General features: G+C 43.4%; 1 protein-coding gene across 1 annotated transcript in view; it reads left to right on the top strand.

The window, feature by feature from the left end:
* The window catches only part of igf1rb (insulin-like growth factor 1b receptor), a 58,109-nt gene that overhangs the window by 19,638 nt on the left and 12,327 nt on the right, over window positions 1-26,144 (top strand). Inside the window, 3 exon segments of the mRNA XM_032523416.1 lie at window positions 21,067-21,370; window positions 22,503-22,639; window positions 25,114-25,258. Coding sequence (XP_032379307.1) covers window positions 21,067-21,370; window positions 22,503-22,639; window positions 25,114-25,258 — 586 coding nt within the window.

The raw sequence follows: 26,144 nt of genomic DNA, 5'->3' as shown, positions 1-26,144 counted from the left end.
TGTATGTTTTAAAGTGAAGTGGCTTGTGCAATGCTGGAATTGGTCTACAAAGGGAATACACAGCTCTACCTCCTAATGCATATATTGCATAACAACAAAAACCTGCAACATACAGTTGAGGAGCATTATACATACAGCCCATGTTACTTACACGTGATGTATACAGGGGCAGCAAGGAGCTTAGGGGTGTTTTTGATCAGAGTAAATCAAAATGAGAGGAGCCCAGCTACAACAGAGAGGTCATGTTATTCAGACAGTCTGACTTGTGTGACCCAGCGCTTAGGGCTTAAGGAAGCCCGGTGACGACTAGTTCCTGCTAATGTCTGTCTAATCTCTGCTATGATTAGCTCCATACCCTCATGTACTGAGAACACACACACACACACACACACACACACACACACACACACACACACACACAAATACTTGTGTTTTTGCTTTTGACAAATCACCTTAAAATGCAATACACTTACCATACACAGATTTGCCTTCATTTTTCCCAAAACAATCACTTTCTTTAGCGACCACATCGGGTTACTGTCCACCGTGTACCTTGTGGGTGTTTCCTTTCCATTCACGACGGAGCTTTTGGTTGCCAGCTATTAGCCACTCACACACAGGAGCCAAGCGTGGCTGCCAATATGTAAAGCTGTATATATTTAACAGACAAGAACATATCTAATGTTAGTATGCATTTTTTACTCGCTGTATCTTGGGGTTGCTCCCTGTGATATCATGCTAAGAGCTAAAGGAGCTAACAGATAAAGAATTTTAAAAACTATTTTTACTTGAATAATCACTTAATCATATGGTCTGTAAAATAGCAGAAAACAGCAAAAAATTAATCATCACATGTCTTCAAATATATTGTTTTGTCCAACCAACAAGTCTAAAACCTAAACATATTCTGTGTTACAATGATAGAAATCTGATTGAAGCAGGAAATCCTCACATTTGACAACTGGGAGCCAGATGTTTGCCAAGTTTTGCTTCAAAAATATATTTTAATCAAACAATTACTTATCAAAATATTTGATTTTCTTTTGTCTGTCGACTTAGCAATTAGTTGACTAATTGTTGCAGCTCTTTTTAGGTCTTACTGTAAGGTATGCAGGGGGGGGACACCTGCCACAATTAATTATTAGAATTATGTAAGAAGGACGCATCAGTCAGTTGTAAAATGATATAATGCAATTAATCAAAAGTAAAAAAAAGCAAAATATTTATAATTCTAATTCACTCATCAATCCTGAATTTAGTATTTATTATATATGTATGTATATATGTATCTATATGTGTGTGTGTGTGTGTGTGTGTGTATATATATAAGTTGAGATGGCTGTGTCTTGTCCTCTTTTTAAATAGTTCAACAACAATGATTATAAAGAGTCATATTTTGGTTAAATGATCTGTGTGAAAACTGAGCCACGCTTCTTGTAAGCAATCAGTAAAATGTAATAGTTACACTAGATAGCATTTGTGAAGAAACTTACTTTTGGGGTAATTTGGTCCTTTGCGAGTTTTATTAAAAGTCACGCACCCCATACCCTGACCCAGAACCCGGAGGATGTCAGAGCTGGTAATTACAGGGACTGCTTTGTAACCCAGGCACATCCATGACTACTTTTAGTCAACAGTCACACCCAGCCCTGGAATTCCTGGAAGAGAACATTACTGCTTTGGCTGTGTGGAAGTGCCTACTGTAATTATGTGGCCTTTAATTGTGCTTTGTTAACACCGTTGGATTGGGATGCGCTGTGACCAGGGACTGAGATGAATCTCTTGTTTTTGGATTTGAGGCTGGTTGGAATAGTTTGTGTTTTGTTATAAAGGCTCTTTTGATTTTTCATTGTTTTACTCTGCCGGGATCACGGTAGAATTAAAATGAAAGAAAGGAAAAGGGCAAATACTTTGGTCCGGTTGGATTTTTGTGTCCTCTAGTTTAGTCTAGACTACAGTTTTGCGTAATGTTTCCTAACCAATTTGTTAGCAATGTAACAAGAACTCAAACAAAAACATAAACTGATGATACATTTATCAAACTTTATTGCTTGATGATTCTGTTGTCACTCCCCAATGTGAGTCGAGTGCAGATGTGAGTCGAGCATGCGTCACTTTGCGACAAGTAGCCTCCAAGATGCTAATGAGAGACTTCTGGAATGTCAACCCAGTAGAAATGGACCTACTTAACGAAGTTGGTTCACTGCTGGCTACAAGTTAGCATCAAACACATCAAAGGCTGTCAGTGGAATGGTGTTTAGAGCTAACGTTAGCAACCAAATATCACATCTGCACTCGGCTCACATCTGCACTCGGCTCACATCTGCACTCGGCTCACATCTGCACTCGGCTCACATCTGCACTCTGACATCTGGACTCTGACATCTGCACTCGGCTCACATCGGGCAGTGACACTGTTCTTTTTGTAGAGTCGTGATGATGATGATAACTTGCTAGACTAGGTACTTAACACCCACGTCACATACTCCCAAAACTGTGGAGACTGTTTTCAGTGAATGCTCCAGCTGGAGATCCATATGTGACGGGTGAATGACACCAACTGTAAGAACAGCAGTAGTTGTACGAGGGCAGAGCAGTTAATGAGAGGAAATTGAACAACATAATATGATGTAGCAGGAAGTGAAAATAGACTAACGACAGTCAGGTTGAAGATTGGCTTCATGGTTTCTCCTGAACACTAACAAAGTGATATTTCATTGGAATTACTATAGCATTGTCCTGATTCATTCTGAAGTTCAATTACTTATATATTACATTAACAATAAGGACTTCAGCAAATTACAGGGTTTGTACGGGTGCTTGAAATCCTTGAAAATGCTTGAATTTTTATGTTGTGTTTTCAAGGTTTGAATTTTGGATACAATGCTTGCAAATGCTTGAATTTGTATTTGATTTTTGCAACCTGTTGAATCAAAATATCCTGATAACTCCCTATCTGTCTGTGTGTCTGACTGCAGAGCTATCTACGTTAGCCAAAAAGTCAAATTGCTCCCTCGAGATTTGTAAGAGCATTCTGCCCTTTGATTAGTTTTGATTTTAGTAAAGACAAGAATAGCAGAATAGAAAATATTACAAACTGGCAGGTTTGAATTCATAACTTTAAGAGGGTCGCTGTTTCGGTGCTGTTACGTTACAACACACTACGCGGTGTGTGCTGAGACCGATCATTTACATTCAAACTCTGAGTAGTGAACAGGAGGAAGAGGAGGAGGGAAATGAAAAAGGAGAAGACGGGTGACTGGAGAGACCAGGAGGGTCAGAGCAGGAGGAGACCACAGAAGGAGATGAAGAAACAAGTGAAAGAGAAGAGAGAAAGGAAGAATTGATGTGAGGAGGAAGATGAAGATGACAAGGAGGAAGAAGATGCTGCAGATTCAGAGAGAGGGACAGAGGTAGAGAGGGATCAGGACGAGGAAGATGAAGATGACAGGGAGGAAGAGGAGGCTGCAGATTCAGAGAGAGGGACAGAGGTAGAGAGGGATCAGGACGAGGAAGATGAAGATGACAGGGAGGAAGAGGAGGCTGCAGATTCAGAGAGAGGGACAGAGGTAGAGAGGGATCAGGACGAGGAAGATGAAGATGACAGGGAGGAAGAGGAGGCTGCAGATTCAGAGAGAGGGACAGAGGTAGAGAGGGATCAGGACGAGGAAGATGAAGATGACAGGGAGGAAGAGGAGGCTGCAGATTCAGAGAGAGGGACAGAGGTAGAGAGGGATCGTGCATCAACATAAAATGTTGATATAGTTGATTGACATGCAACAGTGTAGCCAATGGTTCCACACTAATATAATAATACACACTAATTGCCTGCTTCATGCCTGGTGATAGTTTCCCATTTTGCATGATAGAAATAATCTCTGGTTTTAAGTTGAGACTCCCTAGCTGTCTGCTTTATGACACTGTTGCAGTCAAAAGGTATTTGATTGGCTACCTGTTCTTTTTACACCCAGGTTAACAACAAAGCGCTGAGTGAACTTTACTAGCTACGTAGCTAGTAGCCCACTGTAAGGTTGAGAATGGCCTTATGTAATATTTACGCTGCTCTATTCCAGTAGATACATGTATATATCTGAGAGAGGTTGGTTGGTTGTTATTACTGTTATTATTGTTGATGTCAATGTGATCAATGTCTCCCTGTTTATGAGCTTTGGCAATACTGTATGTCACTATGGTCATGCTAATAAAGCTTCTTTGAATTGAATTGAGAGGTTGGAGAGAGAGAGAGAGAGAGAGAGAAGTTGGAGAGAGAGACAGGCAGCCCAAACGTTGTAGGGTGGAAGACAAACATGTCAACATGACTCAACTATTACAAGTTTGTACAGCATGTTAGAGAGAGAGAGAGAGATGTTAGGATTTAGTCTGATTTGACCCAGAATGACCCGGCTGCATGTCATCTGGCTCATCATCATCCTCCCACTTCCACTGACTCAGGCAGGGTCGAGAGAGAGAAAGATAAGTTAGATAGAGAGAGACAGGTTAGATAGCGAGCAAAGTTGACTTAGACACTGAAACATTTTGAAAATAAAACTTTTTTTTAAATATCTGATCCTTCTGCTATTACAAAACACAGTTTGGGCTGTTTATAGCATTATGTCTTTTAATGTGACAAACACTAAATAATAATTTTGACTATATATTGGTATGTAATTTACGGTGGTGTAAGGTGCTAGAAAAAGCTTTAAAATGGACCTTGAAAGTGCTTGAATTTGACCTTGGAGAAGGTGTATGAACCCTGAAATTAAAGATCTGTAGATTTAACCATGGTTCTTAGACCTACAGAAGAGCTGCAGCTCCTGCTTTTAGTATGAATAGGAAATATATGAAAATCATCTGTATTCAGTTAAACTGTAGTGATCCAAGGGATCCGTTAGTGGTCGAGACTATCTTCTTATTGACTGGATTTTGAGCTCAGTCCTCTTCCTATATCTACAATCCTGCTGTAGCTCAAAACTGAGCCCAACATGTGTTGCCTGCATGTTACATTGCAGCAAACTATGTTCATCTGTTGCTTTGTGTACAATTTGGATAATGTGTTTGCTAGGGATGATCCGAGTATCCGGCTGAAACGAGTATCCGGTACGGATAAAGCACTTTTGCCGAGTACAAGTATTATACGAGTAATACGAGTCAATATCTGTACTCGGATTGAATAAGTCTCCACTGACTGTGTCTCCGTTCTGTGATAGGCTAGTCCCAGCGCCCCCCCCCCTACACTATTCTGTGATAGGCTAGTCCCAGCGCCCCCCCCCTACACTATTCTGTGATAGGCTAGTCCCAGCGTCCCTCCCCTACACTATTCTGTGATAGGCTAGTCCCAGCGCCCCCCCTACACTATTCTGTGATAGGCTAGTCCCAGCGCCCCTCCCCTACACTATTCTGTGATAGGCTAGTCCCAGCGCCCCCCCTACACTATTCTGTGATAGGCTAGTCCCACGCCCCCCCTACACTATTCTGTGATAGGCTAGTCCCAGCGTCCCCCCTACACTATTCTGTGATAGGCTAGTCCCAGCGCCCCCCCCCTACACTATTCTGTGATAGGCTAGTCCCAGCGCCCCCCCCTACACTATTCTGTGATAGGCTAGTCCCAGCGCCCCTCCCCTACACTATTCTGTGATAGGCTAGTCCCAGCGCCCCCCCTACACTATTCTGTGATAGGCTAGTCCCAGCGCCCCCCCTACACTATTCTGTGATAGGCTAGTCCAGCGCCCCTCCCCTACACTATTCTGTGATAGGCTAGTCCCAGCGTCCCTCCCCTACACTATTCTGTGATAGGCTAGTCCCAGCGTCCCCCCCCTACACTATTCTGTGATAGGCTAGTCCCAGCGCCCCCCCTACACTATTCTGTGATAGGCTAGTCCCAGCGCCCCCCTACACTATTCTGTGATAGGCTAGTCCCAGCGCCCCTCTTCTACACTATTCTGTGATAGGCTAGTCCCAGCGCCCCCCCTACACTATTCTGTGATAGGCTAGTCCCAGCGTCCCTCCCCTACACTATTCTGTGATAGGCTAGTCCCAGCGTCCCTCCCCTACCTATTCGTGATAGGCTAGTCCCAGCGCCCCCCTACACTATTCTGTGATAGGCTAGTCCCAGCGCCCCTCCCCTACACTATTCTGTGATAGGCTAGTCCCAGCGCCCCCCCTACACTATTCTGTGATAGGCTAGTCCCAGCGTCCCTCCCCTACACTATTCTGTGATAGGCTAGTTCCAGCGCCCCACCTACACTATTCTGTGATAGGCTAGTCCCAGCGTCCCTCCCCTACACTATTCTGTGATAGGCTAGTCCCAGCGCCCCCCCTACACACACAGATTCCTTGTGTTGCTGTGTGCCGCTCCGCTCACTCGCGCCCAGGACACGGAGAAGTGAACGTCTCTCTCCTCAGGTCCGCGGGGCTTTCCCGTTAACATGAATTGGGATGGGACTCGGGTTGTATCTCTACCGTCAGAGTTTTTTCTTTTTCTTTTTTTTTTTTAACTGCCTGCTGCTCTAACCAGTTTTTTTGAGTGTTCTAAACTTTCTTGCTGTGTGTTATAAAAAAAATAAAAGGTAGTTGCAGTATAAATAAATAATATTACAAATTAAGATACACACACACACAACAAACACATTCCAACCCCCAACCCCCCTGTCTCTCTTTGTTTCTCTCTCTCTCTCTCTCCTCTCTCTCTCTCTCTCTCTCTCTCTCTCTCTCTCTCTGTGTCTCTTACTCACTCATAGACACACACACACTCACACAGACCTGTGAAAATAAAAAAGACCCCCCCCCAAAAATGATTAAGAGTTAAAAGAAAGTTATATTTTTTAATAATGAAAACTCTTTTTCATTACAATTTACTTAATAATTGCAACCACATTGTTGTATTTATTGTTGCAAAACTTGTTATATACTGTAGGCCTATATAGTTTGTTTGTTACCATGACAACACCACTGGTCTGAAGCTCAATGCTGATGCTTTCATGTAAATAGTTTTCAAATAAGCAATAAATATAACAATTTCTGATCAACCCATATCAATTGCATGCTCAAATAACATACCGGTTAAAGCCCCGCCCATTTCAAGAGAACCCGACCCACTTCCGGGTTAAATCTGACCACTTCTGGTTTAGGCCCCGCCCAGTCCGAGTACGGATCCGGATACAGATAATTCATGTGGTAAACAGATACAGATACAGATAATGCTGTACCCTCTCATCCCTAGTGTCTTGCCTCTTCCAGGTCAGGGGGATGCCAGTTTTGTCTGGAGTTATCCCCTAACCCTAACCCTGAACTGACAAGTCTCAAAAGGTTAACTCTTGGCTCTGTTTAGACTAAACAGGATATCTTCTGATGTGGTTTGATATACTTGGACTTAGGGCTGCACAATTAATCAAATTTTAATCACGATCACAATTTTGACTTCCCACGATCGAATTTGCGTGATCAAGCAAATATTTCAAATGCGTCATTTCATAGAACGCTGAGTTGTTTTGCAAAGCCCATCTACCGCTCCGTAAACCCCTGTCTGCTCACGAGCCAATCAGAGTTGTTCCTGCACCGTGCAGCTCAGTTTCTAGATGGAGACAGTCACAGAGGACAGAGGGACGGGAGGACAACTCAACAGATGTAGTCGGTTATACGTTGGTCTCAAGGTTTACCAGTTTACCAGTAAACGCAACATTTTGTCCCGTCTGTTGTTATTCAGACCAGCGCTAGTCGGTGCTAGTTAGCTTCTGTTAGCTCACAGGGCTCTAGGGCGCCAGTAATATTTTTCCTCTAGGACGCACCGGTGCACCTAATGTCCTCTCACACGCTGCAATGTTTATATCGATATGTTTTAATTTTTTGTTACATGACCCATTTCTTCTGTAAAGCCGTGCCTGTGTGGGATCCTCACTCCTCTTACTCTCTCTCCTCTACTCTCTCCTCCTCCTCTACTCTCTCTCCTCTACCTCTCTCTCCTCTACTCCTCTCTTCCTCTCTCCTTACTCTCTCTCCTCTACTCCTCTCCTCTACTCTCTCTCTCCTCTTACTCTCTCTCCTCTCTCTCTCCTCTCCTCTCCTCTACTCTCTCTCTCTACTCTCTCTCCTCTTCTCTCTCTCCCTACTCTCTCTCCTCTACTCTCTCTCCTCTACTCTCTCTCCTCTACTCTCTCTCTCCTCTCTCTCTCTCTATCTCTCTCCTCTACTCTCTCTCCTCTACTCTCTCTCTCTCTTCTCTCTCTCCTCTACTCTCTCTCCTCTACTCTCTCTCCTCTCTCCTCTCTCTCTCTCCTCTTACTCTCCTCCTCTCCTCTACTCTCTCTCCTCTACTCTCTCTCCTCTCTCTCTCTCCTCTCTCTCCTTCTCTACTCTCCTCTCTTCTCTCCTCTCTCTACTCTCTCTCCTCTACTCTCTCTCCTCTTACTCTCTCTCCTCTACTCTCTCTCTCCTCTTACTCTCTCTCCTCTACTCTCTCTTCTCCTCTCTCTCTACCTCTCTCTCATCTCTCTCTACTCCTCTCCTCTCTCTCTACTCCTCTCTCTCTACTCTCTCTCCTCTCCTCTACTACTCTCTCCTCTTACTCTCTCTCCTCTACTCTCTCTCCTCTACTCTCTCTCCTCTACTCTCTCTCCTCTTACTCTCTCTCCTCTACTCCTCTACTCTCCTCCTCTACCCTCTCTCTCCTCTACTCTCTCTCTCCTCTCCTCTCTCTCTCTCCTCTACTCTCTCCCTCTCTCTACTCTCTCTCCTCTCTCCTCTCCTCTCTCTCTCCTCTACTCTCTCCTCACCTCTCTCTTCTCTCCTCTACTCTCTACTCTCTCCTCCCTCTTCTCTCTCTCTACTCTCTCTCTTACTCTCCTCTACTCTCCTCCTCTACTCTCTCTCTCACTCTCTCTCTCTCTCTCTCCTCTCTCTCTCCCTCTTTCTTCTACTCTCTCTCTCTCCTCTACTCTTCTCTCTCTACTTCTCCTCCTCCTCTCTCCTTACTCTCTCTCCTCTTACTCTCTCTCTCTCTCCTCTACTCTCTCTCTTCCTTCTCTATCTCTCTCCTCTCTCCTCTCCTCTTCTACTTACTCTTGGGAGGTAAACCAGTGTTTCCATGGTAACTATCTGCCATCGCGGCCGCCACGGTGAAAAACACAGAAGAAGTTGTTGAATGCAGCTAACTTCAGTTGGTAGAGTAACAGCGTGTGAGACGGAGCTGCGGGACCTGGGCAAAAGAAATGTGACCCATGGCCAGAATATCATAGTACATAAAAATGCAGCGCAGTGACGATACAGACGTTTCATACACGCGATGTGTGCAACTCCGATGGACCCATTAATTGTGAATCAGCCGTCACCTTGTGAGTAGCTTAAACGTCCATCGCCCTCCCTCTCTCTCCCTAGCTCTTTTAATCAGTTATTGTTGAAAACAAGGAGCTTTCTCAGAGATATATTTAAAGAAAATCCTAGATTATTTATTTCAGATAGCTAATTTTCATTTACATGTGTTGCAGCTGTATGTCAAAACAACACACAACTTCAATATAAGAAGAATGTAGCACAATATAGATGTGAAAGCAGTTATAAATAGCTTATGTGACTATACAATTTGTTTTGGTTAAAATCAACAAATAATCGTGATAATAATCGTGATCACAATATTGATCAAAATAATCGTGATTATCATTTTGGCCTACTTTGACTGGTAAATGTAAGGTAAATGATTTCCCTAGCCCTTCTGACAGCAAACTGTTTTGGCTGATAAGACATATTTGTTTCCATTTCCCATGTGTCGTGGATGAGGGTGCTTGATAGAGTTAACGTAGAGAAGTGGCTGTATCAATATTTTTTAGCATTGTATGGTCACCAAACAGGAATAGTATTTTGCACCATAGGGAATATTTTGTACATTTCGTATGTCTTGTCTTTTGTGTGGGAATAAACTTACTTCATATTCAAAGCTGTCTGCCTTCCTGTCTGGACCTCCAAGACATGGTCTCTCTAGGTAGAATTACAAATGGTTAAAAAACAAAAAAAATAAGAATAGTGTTTGCAGGTGGGAAGCAGGTGGAAGATTGCGTCCTTTTTTAGTTTTTTACCGCTCTAGTGACTCATACTTGTTGGTCAGGTGTCACATGACTCAGCAAGCATACAAATGAAATTTGGTCCACATTCTCATGAACTGCAGTCCGTTTTGGTATAATGTGAGGCGACCGACAGTAGGGACTTTAACAACCCTGTGTAAATCTCCTCTCATCAAGACAATGAGACAGAAAGATGCACATGTCCCAGCTTTTTGTCACTTACAGGAAAGATGCGTGGGACGTCTCTTCACACTGGGAGGAGAAAATCTAGCTTTACATTTGATATTCTGCCACACTGTGCAAACAGCTCTTTACCTGTACTAAACAGCTGATGCTAAACGGTAACAGTGCCTGTACTTACCCAAGTTTCCGCCTTTATGTCAAAGTATTCTAGATATCTGTGTCACCTTAGAAGTATAGTAAAGCCTTTTGGAATGGGAAACTTATTAATTCATTAATTTAGTCAGCACAATACCCAGTGAAACAGTCTCTATGAGTCATCTAATTTGGATCCAAAAACAGCATCAGCCAATGAAAACTAATTTAATAATAATAATTTCCTGTTTCCAGTCATTGTTTCCATCCAAATGGTGCGCAGGTTTTAAGCAAATTTCCCCAAAACCTCTTTGCATTTTCATCAATCAGTATTCTCAAGGGGCTTGAGTAACTAAAAGAATTCCTGTAACACTGGTACATTTTCTTACTATGTTTGAATGTAGCGATTTTGAGTGTTCATGGTTTTGGCAGCCCAAACACAAACATGGCTTTTAGGCTTGTTGGTGTGCTCACTCTTTGTTGTTGTCTCTATAGCTTGAAGCTCTTTGAGAGCAGCCTGTTTGTCAGGCTGGACTGACTGGCAGGTTGTCATGTCTGTGTGGCTGTCCAGTGTATTTGACCAATTGAACTGACCTGCTGGTTTTGGTGTCTGGTATCTGCTGGGAGACTCACCGTGACCAGGATAGTGCTGGTCAGCCATGAAGAGCTGTTAATGGACTGAATTAATGGCTATCTTTGTTATTCTGATCCAAATCAGCCTGAAGACAGCACACACACACACACACACACACACACACACACACACACACACACCACACACACACACACACACACACACACACACACACACTACTGACTGACTGACTGACTGACTGGTTTTCTAATTTACTAATTCACTGGCTGAACCTCAAACACGGACAGACTCCCTGGCTGTAACAGAACATGCTTTGGAGGAGACGGGAAACACAGACACACACAGAAACACAACTACATTGTTGTGTTTTCTGTCCAGCATCAACATCTTCAACAGTACAGTCTGAGGCGACTGTACTGCTTCTGTTTATTGCCCTGATTCAACCTGAGTACTAGAACATACCAAGAGGGCATGGATCTTTTAAAACAGTACGTTTCCCCGTTGTACTTTGTGCTTCAACAATACTATGCGTCAGTATGGTCACGCTAATAAAGTTTCTTTGAATTTAATTGGAGAAATTACAGCCCACATGGTCCAAACTAGTTGGTTTTAGACCCATTTAGGTTCAGGCTGAGACTCAATACAGTGAGAGTGAGACTGAATGTAAATAAATGAAATGGTGCAGATCAATATTCTTTCATCCGCTGGTCAGCAGTAACACAGTAATGTGTTGGCGGGGGGTCTGCTGCACAGTGTTTCTGTCTGGCTGTTGGATCTCGGAGCCTTGTTCTTTGGTGGTCACGGTCTATCTCAACCATGGTGCACAGTTCCTGCAATGATATCAAAGCCTAGCACATCTGGGTCTATAACAATTGTTTTAGTACTGTGTAAGTATGGTTGCGTCTGAATTCCCAAATCATACACTGTTGACATTCCAAAATCACTTGAACATTTTATTTAGAACAAATCCTGTAATTAGAGTTAGGATATTTTTGATATTGATATAAGTTGAAAAGTGGATGTTAAATATCATTAAGCAAATACATAGGCCAGAACAGTCTTTCATAAATAATTATGTTTAGAACATAATGGTACAGCCCTTACCAAATCATACAGGAAAATGAAGGAGCCCCAGGGGTGTCACCAGGGCAACACAATTAATGGAAAAAATACATCACAACCCCAATATTGACCACAGCAATATCCATCTAGCATCTTGATCAAATGGAGTTATCTATAAAGCCCAAAACCACAAGTTTGAACTTGAATGTAAAGATTCTTTTGATCCTGCAAAACCACAACAATGAAATAGAAACATATTGTTTTTCTATATCATTATTGTTGTTATTCATTGGAGCAAATCCTCAGTATTTTGATCTTGACTCTTACTAAGTGATGTTTTGTTTTTACTTAAATCCCCAATCACAATATTCAAAAGAATTGGTTAAAACCAACTGAAACAGTTCAATGATTCAAAGGTATTGTTTGCCAAGTGTTAAAGGAGAGGTCTAAGGTGGACTTTTATGTTGACAAAAACCTGTCAAATGCAGGTCACTGGATCTTTTGTGGGTCTGTGACAAGGCAAAGACTGATGATATTAATCACATTTGAAAAACTACCTGTCATTTGTCCTAACAACATAACGTGTAGTTTAAATCTTCACTTCTTAACTGATGGATTTTGGTCAAGGCTAATGGAATTGAGGCCAGATCTCTATCTGTGTTTTTGAATCCACTCGGCTGTCATCAGTCTAGACATCTGCCTTCGCCTGTTGTTGTTGTGCTGTGCTGCTGAGGTGTACACACTGCTAAAGCCGGGAGCGTCATCACAGCAACTGTGTGTCTGTGTGGGACATCCTGTTCCTATCACCCCGAGGATGGGAGCCGAAAACAAGGATTAACCGTTAGAAAGGCTTTTCATTCTTAGTTGATCAGCAGAGAGCGAGAGACAGACACTGTGGCTCAGTGGCAGAGCGGTCACCTGCCGTCTGGGGTTCCATCCCTGGCCCTGTAGTCCCATGTTGAAGTGGCCTTGGGCAAGACACTGAACCCTATGCCCCCAATACTGCGCCTTCGGAGTGGAGTTTTCCCCTCTTTTTCTTTGCCCACTCCTGACGCTTTACCTGTGCTCACCCATGCACCTATGTGTCTTCCTTTTCTTTTGTTTTTGTCTGTCATGTCTACGTACCTGTATCTGATGAGCAGGTGGCATCTTGTACGGCCTTGGCCACAGTGTGTGAATGTGAATGTGTGTGAATGGTTCTTGTGCTATGTTACAGGGCTTTGAGTAGTCGTTAAGACTAGAAAAGTGGTATATAAGAACAAGACATTTACATAATAAAGGAGTTTAGAAGCTCCATTTTCCCGCTGTTGGGCGGCTGGGCTTAGGGTTAGGGTATTTCTCTTTCCTTGTATTGGCTGTATGACAGAATGGAAAAGGTGAACTGTTTTACTGCCTTTTCTCCTTTATCTACAGTTACTTTCTACATCCCACCCTTACAGATTACACTGATAAAAGGACACAGGAAGAAATGACACATGTAGATTAATGTATTAATAAAGTGATTTCAAAATCAAATGTGCATAAAGATAAAAATAAAAAACAGGAAGCACAACGTTTTCTGCTGTGATAACAATGTTAACCACCTGTGCCAGCCAGCAGGCCGTTCCGTTGGATAAGGCTACTTGATGACAAAAAATGTAGGGCGGCAACTATCAATCATTTTCATTGTTGAATACTAGGTTGATTATCTTCTCCATTAATCAATCAGTTGCTTTCTCTACGTAATGTCAGAAAAAGATGAAAAATGTTGATCAGTGTTTTTCAAAGCCCAAGATGACGTCCTCTAATGTCTCGTCTTGTCCACAACTCAAAGATTTTCAGTTTACTCTCTCCAAGGAGAGAAGAAACCTGAAAATATTCACATTTAACAAGCAGGAATCAAAGAAAGTTTTTCTTTTCTTTAAAAAAAATGACTCAAACCGATTCATCGATTATAAAAATAGTTAGCAATTAAAACTAATTGATTAAACAAGTATTTTTGCAGCTCAAAAAAAAAGTTCTAGGCTACATAAATGGTAGACTTTTCTGTTTACCAGCAGCATCATGTTGTCAGTTCGTGTTGTCTGGCTCCCCCAGCTGGCAGCCCTACCGTGTGTGTGTGTGTGTGTGTGTGTGTGTGTGTGTGTACCCCTTCCTTTTTCACCTCCCTCCTGCATGTCCTTGTCCCCTCCTCTTCTTCTAAATCTCCCTCTTCTGTAGCTCATTCTCTTCCTCATCCATCCTTTCCTCTTTCTCCCTGTCATTCTCGTCCTCTACCCGCTCCCCTTTTCTCCCACTACTCCACCTCCTCTCCGTGTGCTGCAGCTTTGCATCAACTTGTTTCTAGAAGTGCAGTAAACAAGGCAAAGCTGGGATCCATTATGTTGCAGATGTCCGGTGGAATGCTTTTGTTCACTGGAGTAGGGCTGCAACAAACAATTATTTTCATTGTCAATCTGTTGACTATTTTGGATGAATCAATCAGTTGTTTGTTCTATAAAAATGGTGAAATATGTTGATCAGTGTTTCCCAAAACCCAAGGTGAGGGTTGTTTTGTCCACAACTCAAATACATTCAGTGTACCGGCATAGAGGAATGAAGAAACCAGGAAATATTCAAGAAAGCCGCAATCAGAGAATTTCAAATGGTCAGGGGGCGAGAGTCTAGGGGGTGGCGGGGGCTTGGAGCAGAGGAAGAACATTCTTTGATTCCCTCCTGCTGAGCAGGAACAGGCTGCTGAATGGCTGGTGGTACCACCCCGTCGGAAGGTTCTGATTGGCTTCTGTGTTCAGTCAGGAGGAGGGCTGGAAGGTAATGTCAGGGCCACTGTCTGATGAGGAATGTTTGGCATCTTGGAAGGACAGTAGAGGTCTCCAACATCCTGAGTTCAGCTGTCACTTTTTATGGCAGCCAAAGCCCACTTTCTTAACACTCAGGAACCAAAAGGATCGTATACGAGCAAAAATATTGAAGTATGAATATGGCTATTCATACTTCAATCATTTAATAACCATAAAACACTGAAACTTACCAATTTTTACAGCTAAAAGCTAACGAGCTAGCGGTTTCAGAGGTCTCTTCAGGGTCTTTCTAGCCTCTACAGGTGATTTTCTATCCAGCCTGGAACATTTTCTTTTTCCGCCTTTTTCAGGGTCGTTGAGCATTAAATCCAAACTGTTCCATCCAATATTTATCCACTTGATGTCCATAATTTTTCACGTTTTTGGTCATTTCTGCCGCTAGCTCCGTGCTCCGTGGCTTCTCTATATCTCCCATGATGCATTGCAAGTTTGTTTAGGGAAGTGAAGTCACACATTATGTCTTATATGGACGAGTGCAAGATGAAAGAGTATAGAGTGGGTAAGATAGTAATCCTCCAAGTCAGTCTAGTCTAGTATGTGATTAAAGATATTCTAGAGCGGATAAGATAGATTACTACCGTTACAGGGGAGGATGGCCTCACTGGTTTGAGATTTGGCATATATTTATATTATATATTTGGGTCTTTTTTGAAGAAATGTAAATAGTTAGTGATTTATATGAGTTATAATGTTTATAATGTTTATTTTTGCATACAGGAAAACTGTTTTAGACACAAATGCTTGTGTAGCATTGCTGTGGGTGTTATATCAATAAAAATGACATTATGTTGATTATTGGCATAAGTAAATGTCATGAGGGCAAAAGCGTATTTTTATTTATTTTGAAATTATGTATGTATTTTGTCAACTATATAAGTTCTAATATTTAATACTTCCAAGTTTGACTCCCAAGACATATGAGAAGTGTAGGGCTGTAACCTCCCAGTCAACCAGTCAATTTATTGGTCGATACGTTCTGGCTCGACCAAAATTCTGATTGGTTGATTTTTTTGCCGTGTTATTCGATCAGGTGGAAGCATAGAGTGTTACGGTCTATGGGTGGAAAGCACTAATTTCTAATGGGGGTGTTTTCAGAGCACCTCTGTTTCACAGGTAACAGTCTGTCTTCAGAACACCCCCCTTGTTTTCTCTTTTTTCTGGATTAGCCCGACCCACTGGGGACAGATTGAAGAAAGAACTAGAAAGCCTTGGTTTAGGGGTTTGCTGAATATTTATTTAATTGTGAGCGTTTAATTTCCAGTCAGTCCTCCTCTACCATGTCGAAGACATCGCCAGTGTGGCAGCATTTTACAAAACTAGATAACGGAAAAAAGTCGAATGCAAAGTTTGCAAGTAACCGTTTGCATATTGCAGCTGGACTACAAACATGGCGTATCACTTAAAAACGGTAAGCTAACCTGTCTGCGTTAGCTTGCCCTGTCTGTTTTGAGTAGGCTATATGAACATATCAGAATTGGCATATTTCATAGTCTAATAATCGTTTTATAACTACCGGCACACCCACCCGCAACGAAGGTAGCGTTCCCCAGACCCCCCCGGACCCCCCCCAGACCACGCTGGATGTTAAGCCTCTATCATCCAAACGCAAAAATAATATCACGGAAGGAATTGTTGACTTTATTGCTCAGGACATGAGGCCCATTGCTGTTGTGGAGGGCTGAGGTTTTAAGAACTTGTTAATATACAGCGCCAGCATGCCCCCCCCTATCATGGACTAATATACAGCGCCAGCACGCCCCACCATCATGGACTAATATACAGCGGTAGCACGCCCCACCATCATGGACTAATATACAGTGCCAGCACGCCCCCCCATCATGGACTAATATACAGCGGTAGCACGCCCCACCATCATGGACTAATATACAGTGCCAGCACGCCCCCCCATCATGGACTAATATACAGCGGTAGCACGCCCCACCATCATGCATGGACTAATATACAGCGCCAGCACGCCCCCCCATCATGGACTAATATACAGCGCCAGCACGCCCCACCATCATGCATGGACTAATATACAGCGCCAGCATGCCCCACCATCATGGACTAATATACAGCACCACCACGCCCCACCATCATGCATGGACTAATATACAGCGCCAGCACGCCCCACCATCATGGACTAATATACAGCGCCAGCACGCCCCACCATCATGGACTAATATACAGCGCCAGCATGCCCCACCATCATGGACTAGTATACAGCGCCATCACATCCCACCATCATGGACTAATATACAGCGCCAGCACGCCCCACCATCATGGACTAATATACAGCGCCAGCACGCCCCACCATCATGGACTTACAAAACGCGTCAGCACGCCCCGCCATCATACATGGACTAACCCAAAATGTGAGGGACCCAAAGAGAAAGTTTCAGAGTTAATGCAACACAGCGAGGCACTGAGCTTGACCCCAGATATGTTTAAATATACAGTATATATTAAAGTGGACGTGCCTTTTGTATTTAAGAGTAAAAGCTTTAAACCAATAGTGTGTCTCTGTGTCCAGCACTCCGTGCGAGGACACAGAGGCTGATGCAGCGTTGTCAGAGCCGACAGACGAGTGGCATTTCACTGCAAAATAATTAGGTCAAAAACGTTTAATATACTGCAAATAGCCTACCAGGACAAGTACAGTTAATAAATCTAACGTTTTTTTGAAAATAAATCCAGACGAACAACAAATTATAAAAGTGACCTTATATTTCTGAGGGTTAAGCTCCAAGTTGGAGAGGTAAAAGATCAAAAAGATGGTTGGAGCTTCTCTGTTGTGTTTCAGGCCCTGGGAATGACTTCCTATTTCAATTTGGCAGCTGGTTTTTGGAGGCTTTCTCCATTTAGCATCAGTAGACCCATTTGAGCACAGTAATAAAACAAGGACAAGTTGCATACACTTAAATTTTTAAATTTCTCATTAATGCAATTATCTAATCAACCAATCACATGGCAGTTGCTTCAATGCATTTAGGGGCGAGGTCCTGGTCCAGACCATCTCCTGACCTGGTCCAGACCATCTCCTGAACTCCAAACTGAATGTCAGAATGGGAAAGAAAGGGGATTTATGACATTTGGAGCGTGGCATGGTTGTTGGTCCAGACGGGCCGGTCTGAGTATTTCCCAATCTGCTCAGTTACTGGGATTTACACCCACAACCATCTCTAGGGTTTACAAAGAATGGTGTGACAAGGGAAAAACATCCAGTATGCAGCAGTCCTGGAGGGGGAAATGCCTTGACCAGTGACATTGTAAAAACAGACATCAAGAAAAATGTAGATTGACATCATAATGCAATCAAATGTCAAAGTGAAATAATATAATAAGATTGTTAGATTATTACTTTTTGATGTTTGTTTTATATATCAACATTTTTTAGTGCCAATATTTCTTGTTTCAGTGCCAAACTTTATTTTCAATACCACAGGTTACTGTCACTGTTCTAGCTCCATAATAGACAAAATTAGTTTGTTTTTTTGTTCATCAAGTTGTTTCTGGTTCTGATATCCCTCCCATTTTGTTTATGCCAGGCAGAACACATACCACCACACACACATCATTTCAAGCATTGATTATAACCCATTTCAGTTCGATTAGTGTTTGTTTCTGTGGCAGACAGTCAAGATGCTTTGAAGGTCTTAAACTTTTTTCTCTCTGTAGATCGAGTTTGAGTTTGTGCGTGCGTGCATTTGTGTGTGTGTGTGCGTGCGTGTCAACCTGGTGAACTGAGCTGCTGTAGTGTTTGGTTGCTCCCCCCTTCCGTCCTGCTTGATTTAAATTTCCCCGCTGTAGAGACAAAGGCCACCACAAGGTACGGCTTCTTTCTTTACGGTCCCCAGGTCAGTCCAGTGTTGTCCTTCTTCTTAACTGTCCCCAGGTCAGTCCAGTGTTGTCCTTCTTCTTAACTGTCCCCAGGTCAGTCCAGTGTTGTCCTTCTTCTTAACTGTCCCTAGCTCTGTCCAGTGTTGTCCTTCTTCTTAACTGTCCCTAGGTCTGTCCAGTGTTGTCCTTCTTCTTAACTGTCCCTAGGTCAGTCCAGTGTTGTCCTTCTTCTTAACTGTCCCTAGGTCAGTCCAGTGTTGTCCTTCTGGAAATTCTCGATCAGTTTCTCCTGTCAGCAGCCACGATATCCTCTTATTTAGAGGGACACTACAGCAACTGGACGAGGTATTTGTAGTAGTGCTTGGTGGAAACCCTGGAGTGGAGAGGCCTTTGTTACTATGGATCTAGGATGAACTACTGGGCTCATCACCAGCCCACAGCGGTGGGATCTCATTACCAACCTGCCAGAGCTTTTATCTTTGGTTTTGTTAGCTGTTCTGACATATATATATATTTTTTTTTTAGACAAATGAAACATCCATACAAAGTTGTTGGTTGGATTTGAAGCAGCCTCCACGCCTTACTAATGGGCGTCTGTTTTAGTCTTTTACAAGATGGGTTCAGAGAGTGTGTGTGTGTGTGTGTGTGTGTGTGTGTGTGTGTGTGTGTGTGTGTGTGTGTGTGTGTGTGTGTGTAGTGTGTGTTAGTGTGTGTGTTAGTGTATGGGTATGTCTACGTGTGTGTTGTCGGGCACTAAATGCAAATCGTTTGTTCAGGACTTCAACCAATAGCCTCATGCAACTGGGTAATTCAGACCGAGGACTGACTGGTTTATTTCCTAACATTTCCTGTTATGAATTATGTTTGTTGTTTGTTCAGAATCAAGATTCAAAATCCTATAGAATAAATTGTAAAAGGGGTGAGGAAGCCAAACAAGCCCCCCCGATGGCATCTAGACAGTGGCAGTGGGGGCGAAGGAGCCCAAAGAACTGAGTGGAGGAGCTTATTCCAGCTCACAGGAATTTGAGCTGGTGTGGCAGACAATAAATATCAATAATAATAAAAATAACAACTAAAACAGACAAATTATAGAAGGGTTCTGCCGCTTCACGGTTTGAACCCTTAATATGAGAATCAGACTGTAACGGAGGCAAAAAAAGCTGACCTCTCCATTAGGGCTGCACGATTATGGCCAAAATGATAATCACGATTATTTTGATCAAAATTTTGATCGCGATTATTCTCACGATTATTTGTTGATTTTAACCAAAACAAATGTTAACGTCACAGAGGCGTTTATAACTGCGAGAGGGAGTGTGATGGACGCTACTCACAGAGAGACGGCTGACTCATTATGAACGGGTCCAGCACGGGTCGAATGGCGGGAACACACGTCGTATGTATGAAACGTCTGTATCGTCACTGCACTGCATTTTTATGAACTATGATATTCTGGCCATGGGTCACATCTCTGGCCCAGGTCCAAGTCCAGCAGCTCCGTCTCACACTATTACTCTACCAACTGAAGTTAGTTCATTCAATAACTTCTTCTGTGTTCTTCGCCGTGGCGGCCGCGATAGCAGAGTTACCAGCGAAAACACTGGTACAAAGACAGGTTTGCCCCTCATATTTAACGATATACAGCTGTGTTAATAAAAAATTAAAACTGTAGACAAATGTCAGAAGCGTGGACCAGCGGCCGCTGTGTGGCCGGGCGCGGAGAGTAAAAGGAGAGATCCCACACGAGCACGGCTTTACAGACGAAATGGGTAATGTAACACAAAATTAAACCTTATCCATGAAAACAACATTGCAGCGGATGCGAGGACATTAGCACCGGTGCGTCCTAGAGGAGCTAACAGCTAACAGACGCTAACTAGCTAACAACTAACAGACGCTACTAGCACCGCTCACTGCTGTTGTCTGAAAAACAACAGACGGGACAAATGTTGTGTTTACTGGTAAACTGGTAAACCTTGAGTTTTCCTCCCGTTACTCTGTCCTCTGTGACTGTCTACATCTAGAAACTAAGCTGCACGGGGTGCAGTGAACTACTCTGACTGGCACATGATCAGACGGGTTGACGGAGCAGTAGATTGGCTTTGCAAAAAACCCGGAGCGTTCTATGAAATGACGTTTTAAAAAAAATAATCGCTCTATCACGCAAATTTGATCGTGGGAAGTCAAAATCGTGATCGCGATTAAAATTCGATTAATTGTGCAGCCCTAATCTCCATGGTGGGTAGTGAGCCTGTGATATAGTAAAGGAAGAATATCCTAATGTTTCTGGAAAATAAGTCCGATTTTTAATTCATTTGCATAGGTTTAACGTTGTCCTTTCTCTCTCTCTGTTTGTCCCTACCAGAATGCCCAGAGAAGTGCGTACGGCGAGTGTGCACTGCGGACGGCGAGTGCTGCCACCCTCAGTGTCTGGGAAGCTGCACACTTCCTGGTAGTGACACAGCATGTGCAGCTTGTGTGCACTACTACCACCAAGGACGCTGCGTGGCCGACTGCCCTCCCGGCACCTACAAGTTTGAGGGCTGGAGATGCATCAGTGCCGAGCTTTGCTCCAAAGTCCACCTCCCCGACTTCAACAGCTTTGTCATCCACGGCGGAGAGTGCATGTCTGAATGCCCACATGGGTACACACAGACCAAACCCAACAGGTGAGCTGCAATCTCCACTGGGGGCTGAAATGGAGCCACTGGGTGGAGGTTACTGTTCTTGTTGGTCTGACATTGGTACCAGTTCCGCACCCTGCTTAGCCTGGAAATCCAGACCCAAATCCAAAAGGATTAAGGGTCTGGCATCGAGTAATGAAAGTCGCCCATCTTGAGGCGCGGCACCAAGCATGCATTTGAAAATCTCACTGCACGGAATTGGATAACATTAGGACCAGTCCCAGTAACACACGGGGTGACGCATCAGGAGCCCTGTATGCTTAGCTACCAGCAGAGCTAACTGGTAGATTAGACTCTCACTGTATCCGCTCGGCAAAACAGCAAAAACGTCCTTCTTGGTGCGATTTGAGCGCCGTCTGCTGTTCCTCTTTTAGATAAAAAGCCAGGGCTACAATATCTACAATAAAGGGCAGTTAGTGTATAGGTAGTCTATTTCGACGTTTCATTGACGGGATTCTTCCGCTGCCGTCGGAGGTTCCACCGTATGTCCCTCACCTTCTGCTTTCATTGTGTTGGCGATCTAAACTCCGCTCAATTCTGGAAACATCCTCCGAGCTACAACCAACAATCAAATTATATTCATTTGCTTTGAGTAAAATGGCTGTAACACGCTCAACAGCCATTTTAATTCCAGAGCTTGCCTCCCTAATGTGCACATGTTCCACCAAAACAAGTTCCTTCCCGAGGCTATTTTGCGGAGGCACCACTGTGGCTTCTGGTGCTTAGCGCTGCCCAAGACAATTGTGATTGGTTTAAAGAAATTCCAATAAACTGGAGCGCCTTTGTCTTCCATTCAGGGATGTTGTGTGGAAGGGCCAGACCTTCCTCCCCAGGGCTGTGGAGATAGGTCTGGCAATGTGAGACTAGTGTAGAGGCTACCATCTATCCTTAGGCACATTAAACCTGTAGTTAAAATAAATTACGGTTTCTAGTCACATTTCGGAATCTCTCCTAGACATAATTTAGCTGGTATTGTTGAACATTGCCATAAAAATATACAGGGGCGGAAATACAAAAATGAAAGGTCAGGAGAGAGCTTCACGAGTTCCAAGTATGAATGTACATCAGTAAAATGACACATTACTGTCCCGCTCTATCTCTCCCTGTCTGTCTCCAGTATGTTCTGTACAGCCTGTGATGGTCTGTGTGATAAAGTATGTGAGGAGAAGGTCATCGACTCCATGGATGCCGCTCAGTCTCTCAAAGGCTGCACTGTTATCAAAGGCAACCTGCATATCACCATCCGCAGAGGCCGTAAGTACTGCAGTGTACCCATAGACTGTATCAAATATGGACAAAGTGGCCGTGATGTAACCCATTGGATTCTGAAGAAGTAAAATTAAGGATAAAATTGGGGGTCTATAGGGATTGACTCCCTTTTGTAGCCAGCCTCAAGTGGAGGGCTGGGATGGTTAGCGCAGTACCGCAATCATGTGACACCTACCGGGTCTGAGCTCGTCACCCTCATCACCGCATACGTTGTGTCTAATGACATGGACACATCGTATCGAATGACGTGGATTGTGTCTGATAACATTGTGTTTTACATGGATTCAAGGTTTTCTAAACAAAACGTATCAAGACAGAGCAGATCCGACCTTTCGCGAGTCATTGAGGACAATGTTCCCTAACTCACGTAAATGTAAATGTAAATGTGCTATATTTATAAAGCGCTTTTCTAGTCTTAACAACTGCTCACCGCGCTTTTACATCTACAGGAAACATTCACCATTCACACACTGTGGCTGGGGCTGCCGCACAAGGTGCTACCTGCTCATCAGATAAACACTCACACACATTCACACTCCGATGCGCAGCACCGGGGGCAACCCTGGGTTCAGTGTCTTGCCCACGGACACTTTGACAATGACTGCAGGGGCGGGGATCGAACCACCAACCTTCCGATTAGCAGGCAACCGCTCTACCACTGAGCCACAGCCGCCCAGCCGCCCAGTAACAACATACACTGTAGGGAAGGAAAAGACGCTGAGGTCAACACAGTAACGTTACCGCTGCTGTGTTTACCATTGCACATTAGCCTGGCAGCTAGCAGAGTTTCCTTCTGTTCATAGCTTAATCCTAATAAATCCACCATGGTTGAGTTTCAGCCTCCGTGCACGTTTGGGAGCCTAAAACAGAGCGGCTTATATCGGCAGAAAGAGCAACAAGTTGGAGAGCTGCTGAGTCCTCCTCGCTGCTCTCGGCCTGCTCAGCTGTTAGACGGGCTGCAACAGATGTTGTAGGCTGAGGTTAAGCCCATGTTTTTCAAGGTAATGCCATTCACTTTACCGCCACCGTGTCTTGATAAGCTCTAGCTTGTTGTTTTATGGTTCACTTTTAACTCACTTTACATCATCTTTGGTATCTCTTCGTCCTCTCTCTTTACCTCACGGGCACTGCCGTCACTCACTTAAGGCGCCCTGCCATTCTTGCTCTAATATACGCTAATCTCACTACAGGAACTTCTTGCTTTTCAACAGCGGTAGAAAAAAAATCCATACCGTCCCAACTCTACTCACGTGGCCACATGATGAACTGCAGTTTTTCTCCATTGACTTCACTTCTCAGCACCGGAGGGTGCCACTTGAGTTTACCATTGCAACACTACACTTAATACTTACGTTTCTACCACCACTCTACAGTTTCTTAGCTGGTCAGGGTCATATGCAAATAAAAGATAGAATAAATATTCTAAATAGCACAAATCATTCATCAGACAAATGTGAAAACACACTAAAGAGAATCTTATTATTACACTATAGCACTACAAACAGAAAACACAAACTAGAACTAAAACCTGACCTTTGTGGCCTTCCCTTAAGCACCATCATCAATGATGTCATCATATGAAATCGGCTCCCCTATGGAGTGATTGCTAGGCCTACTGATGAAAAGACCTCGGGTATGACTTGATCAACTCTAGTTTTGAAAAGCTCCTCTCTGCTTGAGCCCCAGTGATTGGCAGAGTAAGTGCAATCCTGAGAGCAGTCCAACAGATAGATCCTTATCATGCAAAGAAAGTGATAAGCTCAAGGAGGCTCATGGTCCCCCGTTCCCCCCCTGGTCCGGCCCGTTCCATTTGGGAGCCCAAACATAGGCACAGATTTATGTTTTCTTCCGTGGTGCAAGCCCTTTAAAAAAAAGTAGTCAAAAGATATTTGCATTTCAGACGACCGACATGAACACACACGCCTGTCACCTGGGTAATAAAGCCGTAGAGTCGGCTCTCTTTCAACTTAGGTCAGGATTGGATAGGAAAAGTTGAACTGAAACATAACCGCGAGCAGCTTCGTGGGCGCTCAGGATTAGCAACGGTATCGGAGCGTATGTCCAGCAACCCGTTTGACCCAGAGGTGAACTGTCCCCCTGCTCCCCCCTCCCTTTTCCCTTCCTCACACAGCTTCTCTGTGCATGCTACCTTCTCAGCAAGCAGGAGCGCCAATTCCCCACACGCTGAAATAATAGACAATACAGTAGGAGTAGCGGATTTCTTTTTAAGTTCTCGTGCCCCCCCCCCCATGTGTCATGAAAAAATGATTTAAAAAGGCAATCTAGGTATATGGCTGGTTTGTTTATGATGTAATGAAGTGATTTCTTGTTCCATGAAATATGGTCACAAGATTTACACTTCCAGAGGTTCAGAAACCGTGTATTTAAAACCGAATGTATAAATACTGTAATAAAACAGGTGAAAAATAGGTAATAACAGTGCCCTTGTGTGTGTTTAGACAACATGGTGGCGGAGCTGGAGAGTTTCACAGGTTTGATCCAGAGGGTGACCGGTAATGTGCGGATCAGACATTCCCACACTCTGACCTCCCTGGCCTTTCTCCGCAGCCTCAGATACATCGACGGAGAAGAGCTACAGGACGAGTAGGACCACACACAAACACACATACATTTAACTGCACCTACACACAAAATCGTTGGAGTTGGAGTCACTGATGGTGCTGTACACTCAGTTCTACTCGTGGGAACTCTTGAAATGTCTTTTACTCTAGAGGATTCTTTTGAATCGTAATGTATTGCAGTGAAAAGTACTCAGCTCCAGAGTCAATAGACAAATATACAGAACAAAATATTGACTTAAATAAAAGTGTTGTTACCATACTCTGTTACCTTTCATTCTTAATTTGCCTGTTGCTGTGAGAGTTGTGGAAGTAACCAAGCAGAGTAATTGTGCAGTGTTAGTGTTCTAATGTGGCTAGACAAAGTCAACACTGAAAGGTTGGCAGGATGGAGAGTGAAAGGAAAGGATGTTTTGACTGGGAGGATGCAGACTGGAAAAGCGTTTTATGTAGGAAAGACTTACTTGTTTTGGGTTGGTGACTGTAATATCATCTCTGAAATAAACAAAAAAAACACTTCAGTGTCTTTTTAAATATTTTTTAACTGGAAAAGTAAATATACTGACTGCATCTAACAGTATATGTTAGATTCAGTCTAACATATGCTGGCAGGCATGTTAGATGCCCCTTTTTTATAAGACCTTGAATTCAGCATAGCTTCCTACAGTCCAAGGAAAGGTTCTGTCAGGGTCATGGAAAGGCCTTCACACTCCCCCGCCTGTTTCTCCTTGAGTTCACTGAAATCTTACTTTCCCAAGGTCCACATTACAGTCATTCCTGAGTTCAGGGTGCTACCCAGTGACTCATAAACACTGAATCTCCTCTCCAACATAAAAAGCAGTCCCTGGTTAATCTGAATTCCAAGGTTGTTTCTGGAGATCTACTGAAAAGCGTTAAGTACTCCGCGTTGC

Source organism: Etheostoma spectabile, chromosome 1 (assembly GCF_008692095.1).
Source record: "Etheostoma spectabile isolate EspeVRDwgs_2016 chromosome 1, UIUC_Espe_1.0, whole genome shotgun sequence".
In the NCBI taxonomy this organism is placed as follows: domain Eukaryota; kingdom Metazoa; phylum Chordata; class Actinopteri; order Perciformes; family Percidae; genus Etheostoma; species Etheostoma spectabile.
This window is presented reverse-complemented; position numbering and strand designations above follow the sequence as displayed.